Source organism: Anoplophora glabripennis, unplaced genomic scaffold, assembly GCF_000390285.2.
Source record: "Anoplophora glabripennis isolate ALB-LARVAE unplaced genomic scaffold, Agla_2.0 scaffold224, whole genome shotgun sequence".
Classification (NCBI taxonomy): Eukaryota; Metazoa; Arthropoda; class Insecta; order Coleoptera; family Cerambycidae; genus Anoplophora; species Anoplophora glabripennis.
The window spans coordinates 182,473-203,306 of NW_019416317.1; the positions used below are offsets into that span (position 1 = coordinate 182,473).

At 31.2% G+C, this 20,834-nt stretch overlaps 2 protein-coding genes across 5 annotated transcripts; one reads left to right on the forward strand and one right to left on the reverse strand.

The window, feature by feature from the left end:
* The first annotated feature begins 127 nt into the window (after positions 1-127).
* LOC108907847 (DNA repair protein RAD51 homolog 3-like) lies at positions 128-18,449 on the forward strand. Of its 3 annotated transcripts, XM_018711669.2 has the most exons (5): positions 128-464; positions 518-624; positions 671-846; positions 900-1,025; positions 1,077-2,981. In XM_018711669.2, exons 1-5 carry the CDS (start codon positions 166-168, stop codon positions 1,263-1,265), a joined length of 897 nt encoding a protein of 298 aa, XP_018567185.1. In that variant the 5' UTR covers positions 128-165; the 3' UTR covers positions 1,266-2,981. The 3 variants fall into 3 exon arrangements, with proteins under 3 accessions (XP_018567185.1, XP_018567186.1, XP_018567187.1); XM_018711670.1 differs by lacking the exons at positions 671-846; positions 900-1,025; positions 1,077-2,981 and adding exons at positions 17,411-17,519; positions 17,894-18,449; XM_018711671.2 differs by lacking the exons at positions 128-464; positions 518-624; positions 671-846; positions 900-1,025; positions 1,077-2,981 and adding exons at positions 12,531-13,109; positions 17,411-17,519; positions 17,894-18,443.
* On the reverse strand, positions 3,726-9,365 carry LOC108907849 (protein N-terminal glutamine amidohydrolase). 2 transcript variants are annotated; one of them, XM_018711673.2, is made up of 6 exons: positions 9,151-9,236; positions 5,179-5,308; positions 4,467-4,620; positions 4,265-4,413; positions 4,078-4,202; positions 3,726-4,024 (listed from the first exon to the last, which is right to left on the reverse strand). In XM_018711673.2, the coding sequence occupies exons 2-6, from the start codon at positions 5,208-5,210 to the stop codon at positions 3,915-3,917; spliced, it is 570 nt and encodes a 189-aa protein (XP_018567189.1). In that variant the 5' UTR covers positions 5,211-5,308; positions 9,151-9,236; the 3' UTR covers positions 3,726-3,914. The 2 variants fall into 2 exon arrangements, with proteins under 2 accessions (XP_018567189.1, XP_018567188.1); XM_018711672.2 differs by lacking the exon at positions 5,179-5,308 and having other exon boundaries at positions 9,151-9,365.
* Positions 18,450-20,834: the final 2,385 nt, after the last annotated feature.

Sequence of the window (20,834 nt, forward strand, 5' to 3'; positions counted from 1 at the left end):
TTTTTACACCAATGAGAGACGAACGAACTACTATTTTTTGAGTTGGTACGTACGTGTTCCGTGGTTGATATCGAAAGACCCGGCAAAAATTTATTCGTGTCGACTTGTTGACATACATCAACTGTGTTTGGTTTTTGATTTCTAACGTATTTGTTCCATTCTATTATGGAACTAAATATTGCTTTTCTTAATTTACCAAAAACTACAACATTTCAACTAAAACAAATGGGTTATAATAATGTCAGTGATATCGAACCAAACTTAATTAAAGAAAAGTTTGATGTGGAAACCAATTTATGTGTACCAGAAACCAAATCTGCACTTGAAATTTATAATGAAGAACTTTTAAATGGATGTATTCTAAGTTATAACGAAAAGTTAGATTCTGTCTTGTTGGATGCTATTATACCCAAAAAAATAACAGAGTTAGCTGGAGAATCAGGTTCTGGAAAAACACAAGTCTGGTAAAAATTGTTAGCAATGATACGAAACATGTATGAAGACATTCACTTTATAGCTTTCATCTGTGCATCTCAGTTCAATTACCAAAGTGGTGTGGAGGTATGGAAGGTGAAGCGATATATATAGATACAAATAGTAACTTTGCATCTCACAGAGTAACAGGTAAGTTTATTTGAAAATATTATATTAGCTTATATCAGATTTTTAGAGTTAGCAGAAGATTTGATAAAGAAATATAATTCTATAAAATCATCAGTAGATGTTCCTTATGTCGAGTTTGATAAAACTTCTATTCTGCAACACATTTATTACATTAAGATCTGCGATGTTGTAGAATTACTGGCATGTATTAAACAGTTAGAAAATTATCTGTCAGGCAAACAAGTAACGCTTTCTAGAAAATAAATGCAAATTATGTTTACAGTTGAATGTTTTAGGTTCGTCTAATTGTTATCGATAGTTTTGCATTTATTATGAGAATGGTAGATTTAAAAGATAGGAAAACATTAATAAGTAAGATACTTTGCGATCTCCGCAGTTTAAGTAGAATACACAACTTGATTGTAAGTAAAATAGAACTTCAATACAGGTTTTATTAAACCAATTGGTTTTAGGTAGTTATAACCAATGACTTTACCACACGGGTAAATAAAGGAGAGTCTTACATCACCCCTTCCCTAGGGGATAGTTTTTATCATTTAATAAATACAAGAATATTGTTGTCTAAGAAAGACAGCTTATTTCAGGCGAAATTGGAGAAAAATATTATTCACGGCCAAAAAGAGACATCTTTTTATTTATAGAATTTACATTTTAAACTTTTGTAATACAATTTTTATTAAAAACGCATTCTTATTGAATCCTGCATCATTGTGTTTCGTAGAGCATTACAAATCTTCCTTGTAACCATCAGAATTATTCTGACACAATATAATTTGATACAAAAATGACTAAGCTACATCACAATTAACACTTAAGATTAGGCCTTATTCCATTTAAATAAAAAAAGAAAGAATAATATTAACAAAATTGATAGATTTTTGTACATATACATTAAAAGAATGTAATAGAAATCATGTAAGTATTTGAGAGCATTTCGACAAATAGGTATTCATTTTAGCCTTTGTGAACACACAGCATAGGTACAAAAAAGGTATAAATAAATTGTATCTCTAAATGTGTCAAAGTTCTACAACTACTACTACACACTGTTCCTTCACTTCTGATAAGCCACATTTAAATATTTGCAAAAAGCATAAGCTCGAGTGAAAATGATTGGAAAACTATGAAATATTTGATATTTGCCAAAATGCACTCTATGCAATAACTACACTATTAACGATAAAGAATATAAAGATTGTTTTTGGTGTGTAAATGTAAGTAAAAATGGAAGGCAAATGTGCAGTCTTAGTAATTAACATTAAATACAATTGTTTTGAATCTTATGGCCCATTTGCTGTTAACCACAATTAGGAGAAAGCCTAAGAGATAAACATCAGATTATAGAGTGTAACATCCTTACATAAAAAGGTCAAAAAATTGATTGTCCAAATATTTTTTTTTGGAGACATTGAAAACAACACTTAGTATTAGTTCATAAGAACTACATTTTATTAATAGCTGGACAAACAACACGATTTAAGCAGTCGGAATTGTGTAAACATGTAGATATAAATCCATTTAATATTTTAAAATATTGGTACCTAATTATATCTTTTTTTTGCTACACTATAATTTACAATTATGTTATGCAACCATTGTTTTTTTAAATGAACTATTCACATTCACATACTGCCAGTTTGCCATTCAAAGGGTCATTTTTATCCAGGAAAAGTTATAAATTATAGTGCAACAAAGAAAATAATTATAAAGTATACTAGGTACTTAAAAATCACAAATCTTTTAAAACTAATGAAAATATCACAATTCACATGTTGGGATGCTTGTACTTTCATTACATAAACACTAAATATTATTGAAATTGTCCAAGACAATTGCACATAATAAGAGAATATATAAAATGTTTAAATATATTTGTCAACTAACGACCGGATGTAGTCTATATTGATTCCCCAAAGTATTCAAATTGTGATATGTACAATAAATGTAATATCGATGCACAGCAAAACCCATTTGAGATAGCTTACCACTATAAATTGTCTTTAATATTTGTTATTAAATCAAAAAAGTTTTCATGATGGACATTTATAGATAAACCATCATTTCACTTCCATTCCATCATTTCACTTCCATTCTTATTGAATCAGTTGTAACATTCATTAAAACCATTTTCACAAAAATAACCCTTGATTGATCCTTTTTCCCCACAAGGATTTATATCACTAATTTTTAAATTTTTTCACGAGTGGCAAAACACTCAAAAAAGCCAATAAGGAATCAGGAAAGCTAAGTTAAAAGTAAGAAATAGGTATATCTAATAACAAATCTAAAAATGAAGTAAAAATGCATTTGAATAAATGTAAGGGCTAGTGCAAGGGTCGGCAACTGGCGAACCGCGGTCCAGGTCCGGACCGCGGAAGGTAAAATACTGGACCGCCAAAAATTTTTTGAAAGTATAAATTACTCAAATAAATTATTTAAAAAATGTTTTTTACATTTAAGTGCCAATTTTATAATTTTTTCTAGTATTTTACAATTATGTGAGTGTTTTGAGTTCTTAATTAGTAAGCAGATTAAATTTGAGTCCAAATTAAAATAAAAAAATAAGAAATATGAATTTTTTTTCTGGACCTCGTTAAAAATTTTCAAAGCATCCGGACCCCACCTAAAATTCCTTGCCGACCCCTGGGCTAGAGTATTGAGTGTAGTTGTATTCAAAATAAATAAGTTTTTAAATCTTATTTTGATAAATAAATGAATCAATAAATTATTATTCCCTTTTAGATTTATGATCAAATAAATTACGTATATTATCAGGAACGAATTTTTGTTTTTCAAGTGACACCTTTATGGCTCCTATTTATCAAAACATCTTTTAAAAAAAATTCTTTCAATTTAAAGCAGTAAGTAACACACAATTCACATTACTTTAATTAGTAGTTGAAAATGTATTTAAGATAAAATTTTTCTTAATTGCATATTAAAACTGGAATATAGTATAAAATTTATTGACTGCTTTATAACATTCATAAAACTTGGAATTTGGATTAAATACACATTGAATTGTTACAATGTATATATATATATATATATATATATTTTTTTTTTATTATAAGCCCCTTTACCATTTCCGCTTNTATATATATGGGATATATAGAAATCGTTTAATGTTAAGAAGAAATGTGCTTATAGAAACTCCAAGAAGCTATTAAAGACATTATAACATTATCCTCATTCGATGATAAACATTAAAATTTGCTCTACAGTATGTAAACATAAGAGCACAATGAAAAATTGACTTAGTTTTACCACAAACCGTCAAGTGATTAGAACTATGTAGCAGGCTTGTAGAACCTCTGTACGAATTGTGTTAAATTCAATACTTGACCAGGCCCCTTCGAAGTATCCATTTGAATGTAGTCTTCCAGATTGTGGTCACTCTCTTGGGGAAAAGCAATGCTTCAGTAATAATAAGTTAGAATGAGCAGTACTTACTTGTTGTTTGTATCGCTGGATAATTTGGCGGGGGTTTGATCCAGCTGCCATCAGATCGTTTCATGTGCCTTCTATCCGAAGCAAATTCTTTTAAAAATTCATTAGCCGGTATGACTCTGAAATACCTGAGCAAACCATAATTGTTAACACACAAAAAGATCAACAAATAAAAACAGAATATTTTTACCTAAAATAATCTGGTTTGAGGATATGATCCGTACGAAATGTTTCTGTTACATATTTATGTACGTAAGTGGGAAACGGTAGCTCTGAATCCAGATCATAAATGAGACATTTTTCTGGCTCTGGATGGTATAAGAATATCACATGGTAATCCTGCAAAAGAAATATGTGGAATATTTTGAGAAGACTCAGGATTGCTATCGTACCCAAATAACTAATCTGTCCTCGTCTTTTCCAGCTCTTTGCCTCCAAAGAGGCACGGTTCGACTATGATTTGATATAAACACAACATAACATTTGTTTATTTCATTGGGGTGTCTTGAGATAACATCTTGAGCTAACTTGTGGACGTTTTCCTCGCTATAACAAACGTTTACGAATGTAAATTGAACAAAAAAAAATATATTCATTATGCAAAATATTAAGAATCGTTCGAGGCCGAGGATACTTATAGCGATATCGTCACATATTGTTTGCCGTATTATTTACGGTTACAATTAGCACCCACTACGGACTAAATGTTATAAAATAAAATGGTTTTGATCTCTATCATATAATTAAATCATTTTGGTATAGTATTTCTTGGATTAAAGGATAACGAGTTTAGGTAACTTTTGTCATAAAACTAGATCTACAACGACAACGCTGTTAAAGGAAACATTATTGGGTTATGCATTACATTACAGAGAAAATAAAACAAAAAGGACCTAAATGATTTCTCCTTCACTGCAGAAATATGTTAGAACTGCGACAATTTTGACGACTGATGGAGACGACTTCAATATGTTACATTAATTAACATCATAAATCATGTGACGCCACCAAATTATTCTTCCCGTTTTCCCTCTAAAGTTCGAAGTATTTATGATTTTGAATTTCTCATAAAATATTGCAATATTTTTAATGGAATTCTCTTACCACTCCAGTCGAAACACGGCCGTGATTTCCATATCGTCGGTACAGGGCAAAGCACAGAACTAGTTTCAAACGGTGCTGTTCGTGGGTACGCCTCGCGCGTTCACTCATTCAATCTGATTAGCCTTCCTGCCTATAAATATTTAATTAGTACAGGCCGGCATGGTGGAATTGTATGTATGTATTTCATTTACCAAACGATGAAATCAGGGCCGGATCGGAGAACTTTCATACAAATATGTAATTAGTACTTAGGTAAATTTATAAAAGTCTTAGCCCTAACTTAATCTTAGTCTTTGCCTTAAGAAGTTATACTATTTGAAGTGTTACTTTATAAAAATCCTAACCTAACCTTAGTCCTATAAAGGTTTTAAAACCTGACTGAAACTTTCTATATTTTAACTTCTTAATACTTGGTTGTTTTACATTGAGAATTTCTTCGTGAATAATAATAATTCGTCAATTTATTCGGATTGGTACATTGTTTTAAAATTTATAGTAATTAAAAACAGATAGAAAATAATTACATTTTCTTTAATAAATGAAACGTTTTAAATTAGATAACATGAAAAAATGTTTACCAGTTTCAGCCTGACTACTTACCAAAAATGTGCTAAAGTAAATAGTGATCTTAACCTCACTATTTTTGTTGGTAAAAAACCTCATGATTCCGACTTCTTCATGAAGCGATTTCACGCAGAAATTCGCAGTGTAAAGCAGATATTAGGACTACGACTAATGCTACAAGTACGCGTACGCAAAAGTCTGTCATTGGATGGCCTATTCGTAAGATTAGCTTAAGGTGAGTTATAAAAAAGCCTTAGCACTAACTAGTCTTAACTTAGCCTTAATTAGCAAGTAAATATACAGATTTCAATGTTTTAATCTTAAGAAGATATCAAAGACCTGACCTTTAAAGTCTTATCTCCTAACAACTGCCCGCCAATCGCAGCACCCATGGTACTACAAAGCCGACATGATCTAACTGATTATGTTTTATTTAACTTATAACTGTTTTACATTGACAATTTATTGATCAATTAATTCATGAAGTCGCTTCATCAAGAAATTGCACAACTGTAATGCACCAAATCTTCTGTCAAATAACTTCATGACTTGATGAATTTATTCATCAAGTTCTTGACGAATTAGAGCATGTTCTAATTTTCGTCAATTTCTTCGTGAAGTTCGGAAGTACCAACCCAACGGTTCCGTGAGCCGGGTCAATTGAGCCGAATTTGTCATGACTATCCCTTCCCTTTTTTTCTTTCTAGTACACTGCGAACCGTGTAGCCGAGTGAACGTATTGCGTAGTTCACTTAATACAATTATTAAACGGATAACATAAAATAGATTGTTTAATAGAATTATGTATTATTTTTATACAAATATATTAGAATCAATATTTTGTTGATTATTAACTAGCAATTTAGAAAGCACGTAAGGAAAAAAAAGAAAATTTTGAAATTAATTTTTGTTTTTGTTGTATATATTTTTTGAATTTATTTTTTTGTATTTATTTGAATGAAAATTTGTTTTCACTACTTATTTATCATTTGAAAAAGTAGCGAACAATACAAATAATACACCTGATACCGGCACCGTATGAATAATTGTGCGAGTGCGGGTGCACTACTCTTGATTTCGGTTCACCACTTCCGACATTCGACGCAAAGATCCGAGAGCCGGGACGGATCTTTGAGAAGGAACCGGTTCACTCGGCTCAGTGAGCCGAATCAGTCATGTTCCGCCCATCTCTAATTCATATGTCAAAAAACTTGACAGTCTATAGCAGTGTAAAACCACACTGTTTACCAATAAATTCGTGAATTAATTCATGAAGAACTTCGTCAATTTATTCATCAATAAATTGACGAAGTTCTTCATCAATTAATTCACGAATTCATTGGTAAACACTTACCAACACATACGTCAAAAAACTTTGTCAAGTTTTTTGACGTATGAATCAGTTCTACCAATGAATCAAAGAAGCAAATAAATTTCAAAATGTCACCTTTCCACGCATAATTGTAGTGATACAACAGTGGTACCGTTCTGACACATTATATAAATATTAGTTTTTGTAAATAACAAATCAGTAAAAACAATGCAAAACTAGCCCGACGCCACGCAATTATTTACATATTCCAATAACATAACCTCATTATTGATCTGAGGCTGGAAATCTGTTGGGTTGGTACTTCCGAACTTCATGAAGAAATTGGCGAAAATTAGAACATGCTCTAATTCGTCAAGAAGGAACTTGATGAATAAATTGATGAAGTTATTTGACAGCTGATTTGGTGCATTACACTTGTCCAATTTCTTGATGAAGCGACTTCATCAATTAATTGATCAATAAATTGTCAATGTAAAACAGCTTTTAGGACTGAGGCTAATACCATAAGTACGCATGCGCACATATCCGTCATTGGATTGCCAATTCTTTAAGATCTATATGAAGAACACATTTTTATAAGCGCTGTAAAAATATCAGGTTAAGATTAAGATAAGATGTTCAGTTAGGACTAACAGAATAATCAATTTGATGATTGATGCATTTTAAAATCTAAATCACTGTTAATTTTTGTAGAAATTTTAGATGGAATAATGTAAGAACTTAACCGACTTGCATTGTTAGGAACAGAAAAATTACATTTATAAAATAAAATATGTGCTCAATGAAGTATATAAAGGGTTTATGTTGACACGCAAACTTGTGATGCTGCAATGACAAGAATAACATGATATTCCTTAAATCGAGATCTATTTTAGTAGCCAAACGGGTGTTGTCAGCACTTACAAAGCTCAACTCTGTACTCTGTACGCTCGCTCGCTTCGTGGCATGTTAGAAAGTCATAAAATAATAAATTTATTGTTCATAATAAATCGATACATTCTGCACACAACTGCACTACCGTTTAGAGCGTGTTATTATTCGGGCGCAAAGTTAAATAATAAAAGCGGTAATGATAGGGCTCATGATAGGTTAATTTCTGCTGTGAATTTATTTTGTTGCTGGCACGATCCTTTTTGTATTTGACGCAATCATTTCATGACCACAAAATGCCGTTTTACACGAAATACTAACTACCAACTAGGAATATCAACAGGAAACTTGCTTTAGCAGCAACTTTTCTACGGTTCTAACAAGCAGAGTTGTAATCGTTTTATCATACGGTTGCAGTTACATAAAGTTTATAATAGTTATAAAAACAATCGATTTATAAATAAATAAAAGGAAAAACTACGTAAAAAAATGCCACAAATGTCGACAGTATGGACAAAGTTTACAGATTCTGTAAACTTTGGTATGGACTTGCATTTTCGAAAAAAAAACGCTAAACATATTTACCAATAATTTTGTATATCAAGAAACAGTTCACACTGAAAATAGTATCTTTTGTAACTGTAGGTAATTTAAAAAACTAAGAAGTATTTAAATTGATCTAGAAATTTAAGCCAATGAGTGAATTTAATCAATTGAACACAAATTTGGGCGAATGAGGAAGAACAAACTAATTTATCCTTTGTTATAAATCAAAAGTTAGGTTAGAATTAGAACTGCAACATTTTTATTATAAATACACAAGCTTTGTTTACGTTTTGTATTGTACACGAACTAGGTGGGTACCTACTTGTTGATTTTTTCTTGGCTCCAAATTAAAAGGCAAGATCAATAGAGGTGTGACACTATGTAGGGCAAGTTGAAGCTTGGTCTAATTTATTCCTCTAATAAATTAAAATTACAGGATGGTCTTACTCCTAAGAATTTTTTCGTACTGTGTGAAATATCAATGTGTAGCAGAATTTTCGTATCTCCTTGTCTGACTGCGAGAGTATGTAGTATAGTTTGTTTATTATTTCTCTAATGTTACTTAGAATAAGGAACAAGCCAGAACGTTTTCTTTCATATTTTCTTATTAATCGTTAGACGTAGATATTTATTTACTTCGTCGATTGAATCCTACTTACCAATAACAAGACACATAGGAGCATTCGGATTGTTTTGAAAACAGGTTGATTAGAGACTTCTTAACGTTCTCGGAACTGGGTCGTTGTATGATCTGATTCTGCGAATCGGAAGCCATATCAGAATGAATTACGTAATAAGACAGCGGACACAGAACACCGATTTCCGTTAGTACATTTACGACACAACACAAACTGACCTTTTATTCAGCTTAATGCTGCATCGCCTGCGACGCCGACGCAGTTTTTTCTTCCCGAATCTCGAGTCTTGACAGCTATCCGACCTTGGGCGTGCGCAATGCGTCTTGCGGCAGGCCTACACGGGCGCGAAAGTGTTAATCTGGGACAGTGGCGGGCGGGTCACCCTATGAATGAATTGATGAATGAAGACGCATCATCAGCATCACATCCTCAGCGATCAGCCACATATGTATGATACAGTGGCGTACACGAAATTCTACCGTGAGGGAGGTTAAAATTCGTTCCTTGTAAGTAGGATAAAATGTCTCCCATACACACACAAAGGAAACTTGACAAATAAAAAAAAAATCTTCAAGAAGCCGTTTATACATATACCACAACAGGTACATTATGATCAGTTGCGACTGGTACGGGGGTAGGGGGGGTGGGGGGGTAGTAAAAAAATTTTATTTAAAATTTATTAGTTTACAATGTTATCTGGATAGTTAAATTGGTTAACCGTATGAAACACGTTAAAATGGAATTGTTAAATTTTGTAATGTGCAGTCAATTTAACTCGATTCGCAAAATTCCTTTGAAAAACTGTGAATACGTGGGTTCCGCGTAGCTAGCTCCTACATCTGTAAAGTTTTTACAACGGTGGTCATGGTTATACCTTCGCGCAGCAGTGAAAAATGGAATGGGAGGATATGTACTCTGTTTAGTCCGACCGTAATCCAATAGTAGCTATTCACGGCTTTTTTTTCTTATTAAACGTAATTTGTTCAGGTGTGATTAAAATTTTGTTACTTACGCATCTATTGCTTCTTGTATATTTTTTTAAAAGATTGTAAAAGTTTGCATTGCAGCAGATTTTCCATCACATATGTTCTCTCCAGATATGACAAAAAAAAATCTAAGAAAACCTTTATTTTTGAATTTGATAATATAATTCGGAACACGGAGCCGTCGTCCACAAATGTTTTCAATTAACAAATACAGAGTGATTCAGAATTTATCCAAAAGGGGACCCTTACAAATACAATTTTGTAAAGAAAAAATCAAAAAGGTCAGTTCGAAATTGATTTAAAAATACACTTCTGCACGGCACTGGAAACTGGTCCACTGTAAAACCTGACCTCGCACAATGCTACCGGTATGGCGGCGTGATAAAAACGGACAAACACTTTCACAAGGAAAGAAATATGTAAATAGAATTTTATCGCACCTATTTTATATCGGCAAATTCAAATGCTTTTGCCTTTATTAATTATTAATAAAATTAATTTGTGTTTTTAAATAATAAAATCATTTGACATACCCGATGCTGCAACAGCAATTGTTCAAAATTTTATCCACTCACGTGTAAACACATTTGGGTCCGTCTTACTCACTTTCTACGAACTAACACAAATGATGTCTTGTTTCACCATAACACAAACGCTTCACCATAAATTAAAACGATATCCATCAACTCCGAGTACACGCAAACCATTTTTGACACTAACTACCCATTTTTGACACCAACTACTAAAAACGTATTATAAAAACCACAGATAACAGGTAAATATCGCAACGACGATTGCAAAATCCGAATTCAGTATTCGGAGTCGATGAGGCCACGTGGCGAATGATGCTCGAGACTACAGTTGTCCAGCTATGTAGTGGTTTAATGTGCTATAACTTCAATATTTTTTTCCTCAGAAACTATAAGGATTTTACAAATTTTTTTTTACAATATTGACTCCACTTCTCATGCCGCATCTATTCCCAAATTTTTTTGGATAAGTTGTGAATCACCCTGTATATTAATTCTTGTCTACAAAAGGCTGCCCTAAGTACAATAATGGTAGTTTGCAATTAAATGATAATATTCACAGTTAGTACCATAATCGTTGTTGTGATCCTTAACATAAATAACTATTTTTTAAATATTCCTTCATTTCATGCAGCGACATGAAATTATATGTAACAATCCCAGAAAAATACGGTCAAAAGAGATGTGTTTGTTACAAAAAGCAAGCCGCTAGGTAACTAACTCATCAACGTGTCCATAAATGATCTTTTCTTTTTAGAGTCCAAAGATGAAGTTCTTACATCAATCGGGTCACCGTATACAATGGTATATAATAGTTCTACCACAAGCTGTGGTATACTTGAAACTTCCAATGGCGTACCATAAAATGAAAATACTTTGTTACCTTGTGAGGGGAAGAACCAGAACAATAAATGCATACCTATCTGATGGTTTCATCTTGAAACTTCATGAATCACTTCTATTGTTTTTGCAGTAGTTGGATATTTCAGTTTGCTTATTAAGTTTTAAAACTGCAATTATTAAATTACAGGTAGGTATCCTACATTTTTTATTGGTTGAAAATTAACAAGTCATAGTTCTTGTTCATTGCACAAAAGAAACAGACTTAGATATTCAAAAATAAGTAAAAGTATATTCTATAATCAATTTGTAAAATAAAACATTTTACCTAGGTACATTTTTTTCATGAATTTCGAAAATTAAGAGAATTGAAAATAACTGAGAGATTGCTGTATAACAAAGTCCCTCAAAGTAACTACAGTTGAATTAAAGAACATCACATATCTCCATTCCAATTTCATATTTTATTTTGTTAAGTTTCTGCGAATATATATTGTACTTATTTCTATATGTACAATTATATGTATATAACAAAATAAATTTTTGTTTACGCAAAAAGTATCACTTTTTGTGATGACGTAAACATTGAAACCTTTATTAAAACAAAGGCACAGAATTGCGAGAATTATTATCACAATGTTTTTATTGATAAGATAACGAATGTCGGTAAACTGATTTGTTTTTAATTGAGCATGACCATAGAAATTTTTTATAGAAATTTTGAGAAAATATTAAGTTAATATTTAAGTGAAGAGAAAATATTAAAACCCTTTAATATTTAAGTGATGTTAACGATTACGTAGAAAATGGTGTTACTATTACTAGATCTAGCAGTTAAAGTACAAGGTAGCTGATCGTTTCTAACCACAGTTTAATGTTTTTGGTACAATAGTTAATATTTTAAAAATTTGTGGCAAGGGATCACTCACCTATGTATGGAAAATGCTATTAAAATTCACAGTGGCGTGTTACGTTCGATAAGAGATAATATTTTATTTCCAAAAATCAACTCAAGATTAAAGTAAAGAATAACAGGTGATCACATATCTCGGACACATTTCTAATCTCACTGCCTCCGCCTGTGCATTTGTTACAGATTATAATTATACTCCTCTGACAGACTGCCTCCGCCTGTGCATTTGTTACAAATTATAATTATACTCCTCTACATATACATTTACGCGACAGCAATTAAGAATCTCTAGCTGTGACGATCGGCATTTGTCGCGCTCTAACCAAGCTCGCGGCTGATCGTGGGTGAATCACACCTGTAGTCTGTAGCCGCATGGTATTGGGTGCAGGTGACACCACTCCAGTGCACCTAACACGCTGCGGATCTCTTATCGCTACTTTCTTCTGGCCATCGTCAGTTTGCTGCTTTTCTTCGGTCTGTGTGGAAGTGCCCGGTGCGATCTTTGCATGCCCTCTGACAAGTCGTGACCAGTCGGAATGGGGGTCATCTACCACAGAAACCTGATAAATCGCCAGATCAAATACGATAGGAGATTGATCTGCAACGTGAAAATACATCCCGCTATTTATGATAAAAGCCACCCTGCTTACAGCAGCATATCCGAGAGGAAAAGGGTTTGGGACTTGATTGCTAAAAATCTTCAAAGTTCTGGTAAGCCTTCTTTTTTTGAATTTCATTTTTGGGGAACAACATCAAAATGTTTAGTTATCACAACAATAATTACTATTGTAATATTATGAAATAGGAATCAGATAAGGTGATCATACCACTAATATTACCTACTGTAAATAAATATAGAGATTATGTTTATTGTTTTCTTTTATTTAATCAAAATCGTACACAGTAATAATTATTTTAATGTTGTGCACACTTTATCATATTTATTTTTTTAAGTTTATTTTGAACAAATTTAAGCTGTTACATATACAATTTTATGCTTAGACAAATTGTACTTTATTTTGCAACATTCTATATTTACCCGATAGGTATATATATTTATTTTCAACATGTTTTACGTAACAAATGTATAACAATAAAATGTAAATATAATTTATTCTATATCTTATAAAGAGATCATTAAATCATTTTTTGGAAATTATTTTTCTTTTGCCTTGAGATAGTCATTTTAGAGTCAAGGTCAAAGAGTCAATGATCCGTATTTGTGAATCACTTAATGACTAGGTATTTTTAAGAAATGTTTATATGCATATATTAGTAGACTGAAATTTGTCGCAATTTTCTCCTGAGGTACACTATGTAAACACGTAATCTTAATTTTTTTAATATCTAAGTATGCTAATATCCATATGTGGCAATTCTTTTTAACTCCGGTCCTGTTCAAGTGTTCTATCATTTCTGCAGTAAGGACTAAGGAGGTCCAGCCAAAATGACAAGTGCCACATTCCTGTATTAATGACATCACTCATTTTTTGCAGTTTTGGTTATATTCGTAGGAATTAAGCTTTCTTTTGTATATTTTTCTCATACTTTTCTTTCTCTTTTGTTTATTCTTTTTAATGTGAGTATTTCTGATAAGAATTATTCCGTAAATACATTAAATACATCTATCTACGAAAAATTTACAGTGAAAATAACAGGATGTTGGTTACGGTAACGTACGTATTTTGACTCATGCAAATGATATTCCGGGAATTACGCACTTGAGAATAAATTTTTGGATTCCTTGGATTCCCCATTCAACACTAGCAATATTAGCATCAAGTTTTAAACAATCTTTTCTAGTGTCATATAAATACATCCATCTGTTATTTATATTATTACCCGATATGAAAAGCATAATTGAGAAGTGGATCACTTAATCTATTCTTGGAAGCGTCGACCTCGTAAGAATGAAAACCTAAATTAATTATAAATACGTCGTTTACAACATAATTTTTCTTTCGTAAATCGGGATTATCACACACCTATCTCTTTATTTTATGTTTGCTTCAATATCTTTCGAAACAGACGGCTTTCTTTTAGTTCAGGCGAATTAATTTGAACGTAAAAAAATTATTAGTAGACATTGCACTTGACGGTGAAGGGAAGTATAGTACGATCGTATTCGATGCAAAGTAATAAATCATTGCCTGTCAAGGGAATCAGTGCAACACATTTTATAGGGGTTTTTGGAAATTGAATAATTTCTTTATGCATTATGGATTAACAGTTATATATTTATGAAGGACAAAATGAAAAACAAAGGCATCTCCTTCGCACATTGGGCGGCAGGACAACAATACATTTATTACTCCCTTCATTATCCCTCATATGACTTGTGTCTTGTGTTTTTTGCGGCGGCGCGCGTGCCGGCCTGGCGTGGTCAGTTTCGTTTCGGTTGTATTGGTGCTGCGTGTTTCTCGCTCGCGATATTTGTGAGGTTATAACTGTTATAAGTGCAATTATATTTCTTTCGGGCTATATGTGTGTTTCGCGCTATTATTTGAGAATTTGTGAGTGAAATCATATTTCTTGTGCTCCGTAACAAAAGTGTTTTTAGTGTTTTATTTGTGTGCTGTGTGTGTGTTTCGGGCTGTTGTTTGTGAATCGTGAATGCTATTATATTTTCTGTGCTAGTGAAGTGAAGTTTTTTGTATTATTATTGCTCTGTTGTCGTTATATGGATAAATGGAGGCGGTGCCTGGATGTTCGCGAGCCGGATGTACTGCTGTGGGTACAAAAAAATCTATATTAAGTTACAGAGAAAAAACGATAATATTAAATGTCTATAACCCTTTAGAAAAGGATCATCCCATGAAACTGAAGACTGGTTTGGTGGAAATGTGTTCTAGATATACTGGAGTAAGCGAATTATCTGTTTTCAAAATTTTAAGAGAGAAGAAAATTGAAGGAGACGTTAAGAAACCTAAAAAAGGGGGTGCAAAGAAGAAATTAATATTAAATGAAGATGAGAAAAATGCAGTTTGGCGTACAGTACATAAATCATAGAATTTATATTTTGTTTATAATTTGTTAACATTTCTTGTTTGATAGAAAAATAACTTATTTTGTTGAGATTGGTAGAGAATTGTTGTTAGTGTTTTCATTTGATAGAATCATATCATAGGATTTATATTTTGTTTTCATTCTGTAAATATTTATAGTATATCTGTTATACAAGGTTTTTGCTTTGAAACTTCGTTCTCCTTATAAAAAAAAGAATCGTAATGGGGTGCGATGAAGAGATCAGTTCACGTCTGGAACCCTGTTCCTACAAAAATCCCTTTATTCTCATAAACTATTTGTTTTAAATGTAATTTATTATAAATCCAATTCGTTATTTAAATTCCACATATGTACTACATTTCACCTCTGTACGCGCCACTGTTTATTGTTCCCTGCTCTACGATCAAGCTCGCCAGGTTAGTATTTGACGTATAACCGACCACTTCGTACACTCGATGCACCTGGCCGACTACAGCTAGTACCAGAACACAGTGCGTATGCGGCGGTATTTCAGATTTTACATTCAATTTCATTTTAAATTTGAAACGGTTCATCTTACGCCTCCTAAAAATGATGACACGATTTTCCTTTGATAAAAGACCGACAATTTTTTGCTCTACTTTGCATCGTATACGATCGTACTATAGAATGATAATATCAAAACTTATACGCGAAAAAAGTGACGCTAAGTTGGCAAATTTTTAATAAGTGGCTTTTTTAAGACGGGGTTTTAGAAACAATTAAAGAAAGGGTTATTTTCAAAAAGTTTTACATTGATAGTTCAATCCATGTAATAAACGCATCAGCAGCATTAAAAGTTAACTTCGAAAATCCCGGTCCGATACGTCCAGTAGTTAATTAATAATTAACGTAATAAAAAAGGCTATCTTGGGAATAGAAAGGCGTAGGTGATTTCTTTTTTCTAATTACCGTAAAAATAAGCTCTATTTAATGCAAAAAGAGCGAATTCCCGAGCGGCCTGTCTGGGACAATTTATAACGCTGTTTTGTACATCCTACTTTGTTAGTTGTAAAGAGCAACTTAATTTCAACTTATTTGCAATTTGCCAACTTAGCGTCACTTCATAGGAGTTAGTTTTTTGATATTATCTTCATCGTCATTAAGTGTAATAAAATGTCTACTCATAATTTTTTTAAGTTTTCAGGGTTTATGATATAATTGGACTGGACTACTTTATGAGTCAAATGTTTCTCTATTTTCTTTTTACATATCAAGTAAGCATTCACAAAATTACAATAAATAATTATCTCTGAAGTGTGTATAAAAAGACAGGCGTACCTAGTTAAGATTGCATCATCCATTAATTCCAAATGATTAATGCTTAATTATAGACAAAACCTGCTGCCTAAAACACATTGTTTTGGATACTTCAATTTACATGGTAACATTTTTTAAATTGTATTGACAAAAATCAATGAAACGTTATTACATATAATATGTATATTTTCAGTACCTACCTACTTAATCCTTAAAATCTGAGAACCTACATTTTAGGAAATAATTCAAAATAAAAAATAATGGTTTTAATGTACAGATAAAAATTATGAATAGATAAAGAGATTATAAGCGATAAAATTGAGAATAGTACATATTAAAAGTTAGTTCTATAAAGACCTTTTTCGTACCTATCGTATATATATTTTTTTACTTTAGGAAATTTGTACGAAATATTTTCATAGAAATGGAAACCTAGGTAATTCTTTCCGCAGTTGACGTCATGTATTAAAACTTCTCAAACGTGAAGCAACATTTTTTAAATCTCATTGAATTCTAATGAATGCCAAATAAGTCAAGGTCATGCCATGCAAGTCAATGATCTAGCTGAATGATTCATTTATTGACTTAAAACAATACATCTTCAATACAATTTTATACAAATATAGGCTTGGGATAAATATACAATTACTGGTTTAAAAACAAAAAGAGATCAATATTTTGATTCTATTTTTTACGATGTAATAAATTGCAATTTTTTTATTTTTCAGCAAAAATGTGCGAAGAAAGATGGAACCAACTTGTTGAAATGTACAAGGCGACTAACTTTGCAATTCTACATATCGCTCTCTATGAAGAGATGGACCAGTTCCTAAATAAGTAAGTCCTTTATCAATTACATTTTTGCTTGTTTGTGTATGCACAATTAATAGCTACAACAATAACACTACTACTAAAACTGATAGATACCTACTAATAATTAAAATTAAGCTGCTTGTGTTACAATTTTGTTTTTATAGGTGGTGAATTTTCTTGGGGATGCAAATGGGAAGAATTATAAAAGTATTTGTTATTTTATTATAAATATTCTCCGAACAGAAAAAATTTAATTGTAAGTTTATTTCCTCGTTTTGTTATATTTAGTAGTATAATAAACAGTAAATTCAAAAACTATAAGAAACAAATAAATATAAAAGCAGTGTTATTGTTAGAATTATGTTTATCCTTGTTAAATACTTATTTATTTTATATAGGTATTGCGAATCTGCTGATTTGTCGGCAGAAGATTTTGAAGAGCAAATCGATTTTGAGGAACTACTTGCCTCTGGATTCATCGATGAAACCTACGCTTCACCTCCCTCTAATATTCATTTGTTTTCGAATGGATTCTGTGAGACTGAAGATGAGGAGTTCTATTCACTCTAAACATGCCCAAAATATTTTTAGAAGAAGTACGCTTAATAACTATTGTACATATATGTTATGAGGGAATAATTATTTTATTATTTCGATAATTTATTTCTTATGTTATTTAAATGTTCTTAAAGTACCTGTTAAACTTGTTTGCAGCTATTTTGTAAGAAAAAAAAATTTTTTGTCTAGTCAAATGATCTGATGAGATAAGTATCATTTTTCGTGTATATTTAATTACACACTAGTTTTTTCTTCTTACAACATCAGTTTTATAGTTATTTACCTTACCATTTAGAATCAGACTATTTAATTTGTGTTTCTAATCAATGATATTTTATTAAATATGTAAGTAATATAAAAATTTTTTAAAAGTAATAATAAACTGTTATAGTTTTAAAGGAGTTTGCTACATTTTTTAATGTAATAAATCTGAACTGGATATATTTTAAATAAAAAATCAATTGTTTTTTTGTTTAACTTCTTACCCTTTCAAGATATACAGTGCATCCCATTTTTCAGATTAACACATCTGTAAATGCAAGAAGGCTGTGGACTTTCCGCAAGCCAGTTTGTTTACAATAGTACCCTGAAGGGAGGTTATCATTTTATTGATGTAACAAAAGCCTGGCCTACTATTTTTTAAAAAATAAATATTCCTCAAACCCACATTTTTTGTACATCATTTTTACTGTGGCCGCAATTAAGTGTTGAATTTATAGTGCGTGTATTTTTTCTTGTTCAATTGGTACTTGTTTTCACTTTCATGGCAATGTTTGATCTGCTTATTGCAATTTTTAGTTGTCTGATTTTTCGAAGTATGATACCCAACAAACGCTCAATAGACAATAGATTGTGGTTCAAATTTGGTATATAGTCCAACCAAATTACACTTCGAGAAAAAAAAATTGTTACCCAGACTTTTATAAGTGGAAATGGTAAAAGGGCTTATAATGAACGAAAAAAAAAAAAAGAAATGCGTGAGCAGGGGCAGCGGAGGGTTAATTTGGGGGGTTGAAAAGTTATGAAAAATTGTATTATTGGGATTTCTAGCGAAAGTTGACGTCAAACAAAAAAGTATCCAATACAAAAGTTGTAGATCATGCAAAAATCTACAACTTTTGTAGAGGTCACTTTTAACATAACCTCAAATTTTCCGAGAAAAATACGAAAAACAGTTTTTTTTCTGATTTTTCGTTTTTTATTTCTCATTTCCGCAAAATTAATTTAATTTTGACGAAACTTGGTGAAAGTATACCTTTCTCTGTCTTAAATAACCTCAAATTTTTTTAGATAAAAAAATCAAGAAGTTTCTGAGATATTCATTTTTTTCGTTTCGTGTGAAACACTTTTTTCGAAGAAAAATTCTACTTAAAAAAATCATCGTACAGAGTTCTGCCGGTAATAATTTTTTTCGTTTTGACATATACTTTTTGGTGAAATAAAAAAATCTGTAATAAAAGTTCAAAAACATGCTCAAAAATCCAAAAAAAAAAAAAATACGCAACAATGAATTTTTCAGTTATTGTTGATAATTTGTTTAAATTAAAAAGCATTCAAAAACTGATTACACCATTCAATTCTACCGGAAAAAAATTTAAAAAAACTCATTGTTTGACCCAAAATTTTATTTTTGTACAGTATTGCTATAAACATCTAAGTCGAATTACAAATGCACAAATGATAAGTTATCTCTGGATGACTTGAGATTTCAGCAGTACAAAGTATTAACTACAAAGTCTACTGTTGACACGAAATCCGAAAACCCAAAATTTTGCAAAATCTTTTTTTTTCTGACTTCATTTTAAAACGAATTTTAAATAAATTGCATATTTACATAGCCACTTTTTTCGCTCTATCCAATGGCGTCAACATTTTTGCAATCCAACGTTTCGTCTTCGAGGGGCCATCATCAGATTAATTTTTTTAAATATATCGCTGAGAGAGAGAGAATAAAAGTCAATACAGCATAAAATATCCAACAATTTTTTTAATCCATAATTTAAAAAGTTGTACTTAATAAAAAAATAATACGAATTTATGAAATATTTTATTATTTCTAATTAGTATTGCTAACAGTAGTAAAAAATCGTTGGATATTTTGTGCGGTATTGACTTTTATACTGTTATATGACTTCATCCAATAGATATTTTGAAAGCGTTCAGAGCGGTACTCGGAAAAAAATTTTGAATTATTATAGCTAAAACAAGCTAAAAGCATTATAGCTAAAAACTTTTTAAGTGATTACAATATAGTAATATGCTCTAATTCAGAATTAAAAATTACTTTAGATTTTATCATAAAAATAGCAGACCTATTTTAAAAAATTAACCCAATGATGGCCCCTCGAAGAAGAAACGTCGGATTGCAAAAATGTTGCGCCATTGTATAGAGCGAAAAAAGTGGCATTGTGAATATGTAATTTTAAAATAAAGCCAGAAAAAATTAAACAATTTTGCAAAATTTTGGGTTTTTCGGATATTTCCGGAACTACCCGGAATTTTAAAACTTTCTAAACAGCATATTGTTAGGTATAAAAACACACTGTATATCTATGAATTCATCAAATTAAAAAAAAAAAAATACACTAATCGATCCTACCGAAAAATTTTTTATTTTATTTATTCACTATTCGACTTATGTTTATAGCAATACTGTACAAAAATAGTTTTAGGTCAAACAATGAGAGTTTTTTTTAATTTTTTCCGTACAACTGAATGGTGTAATCAGTTTTTGATTTTTTTAAAATTTAAACAAATTATCAACAATTACTGAAAAATTCA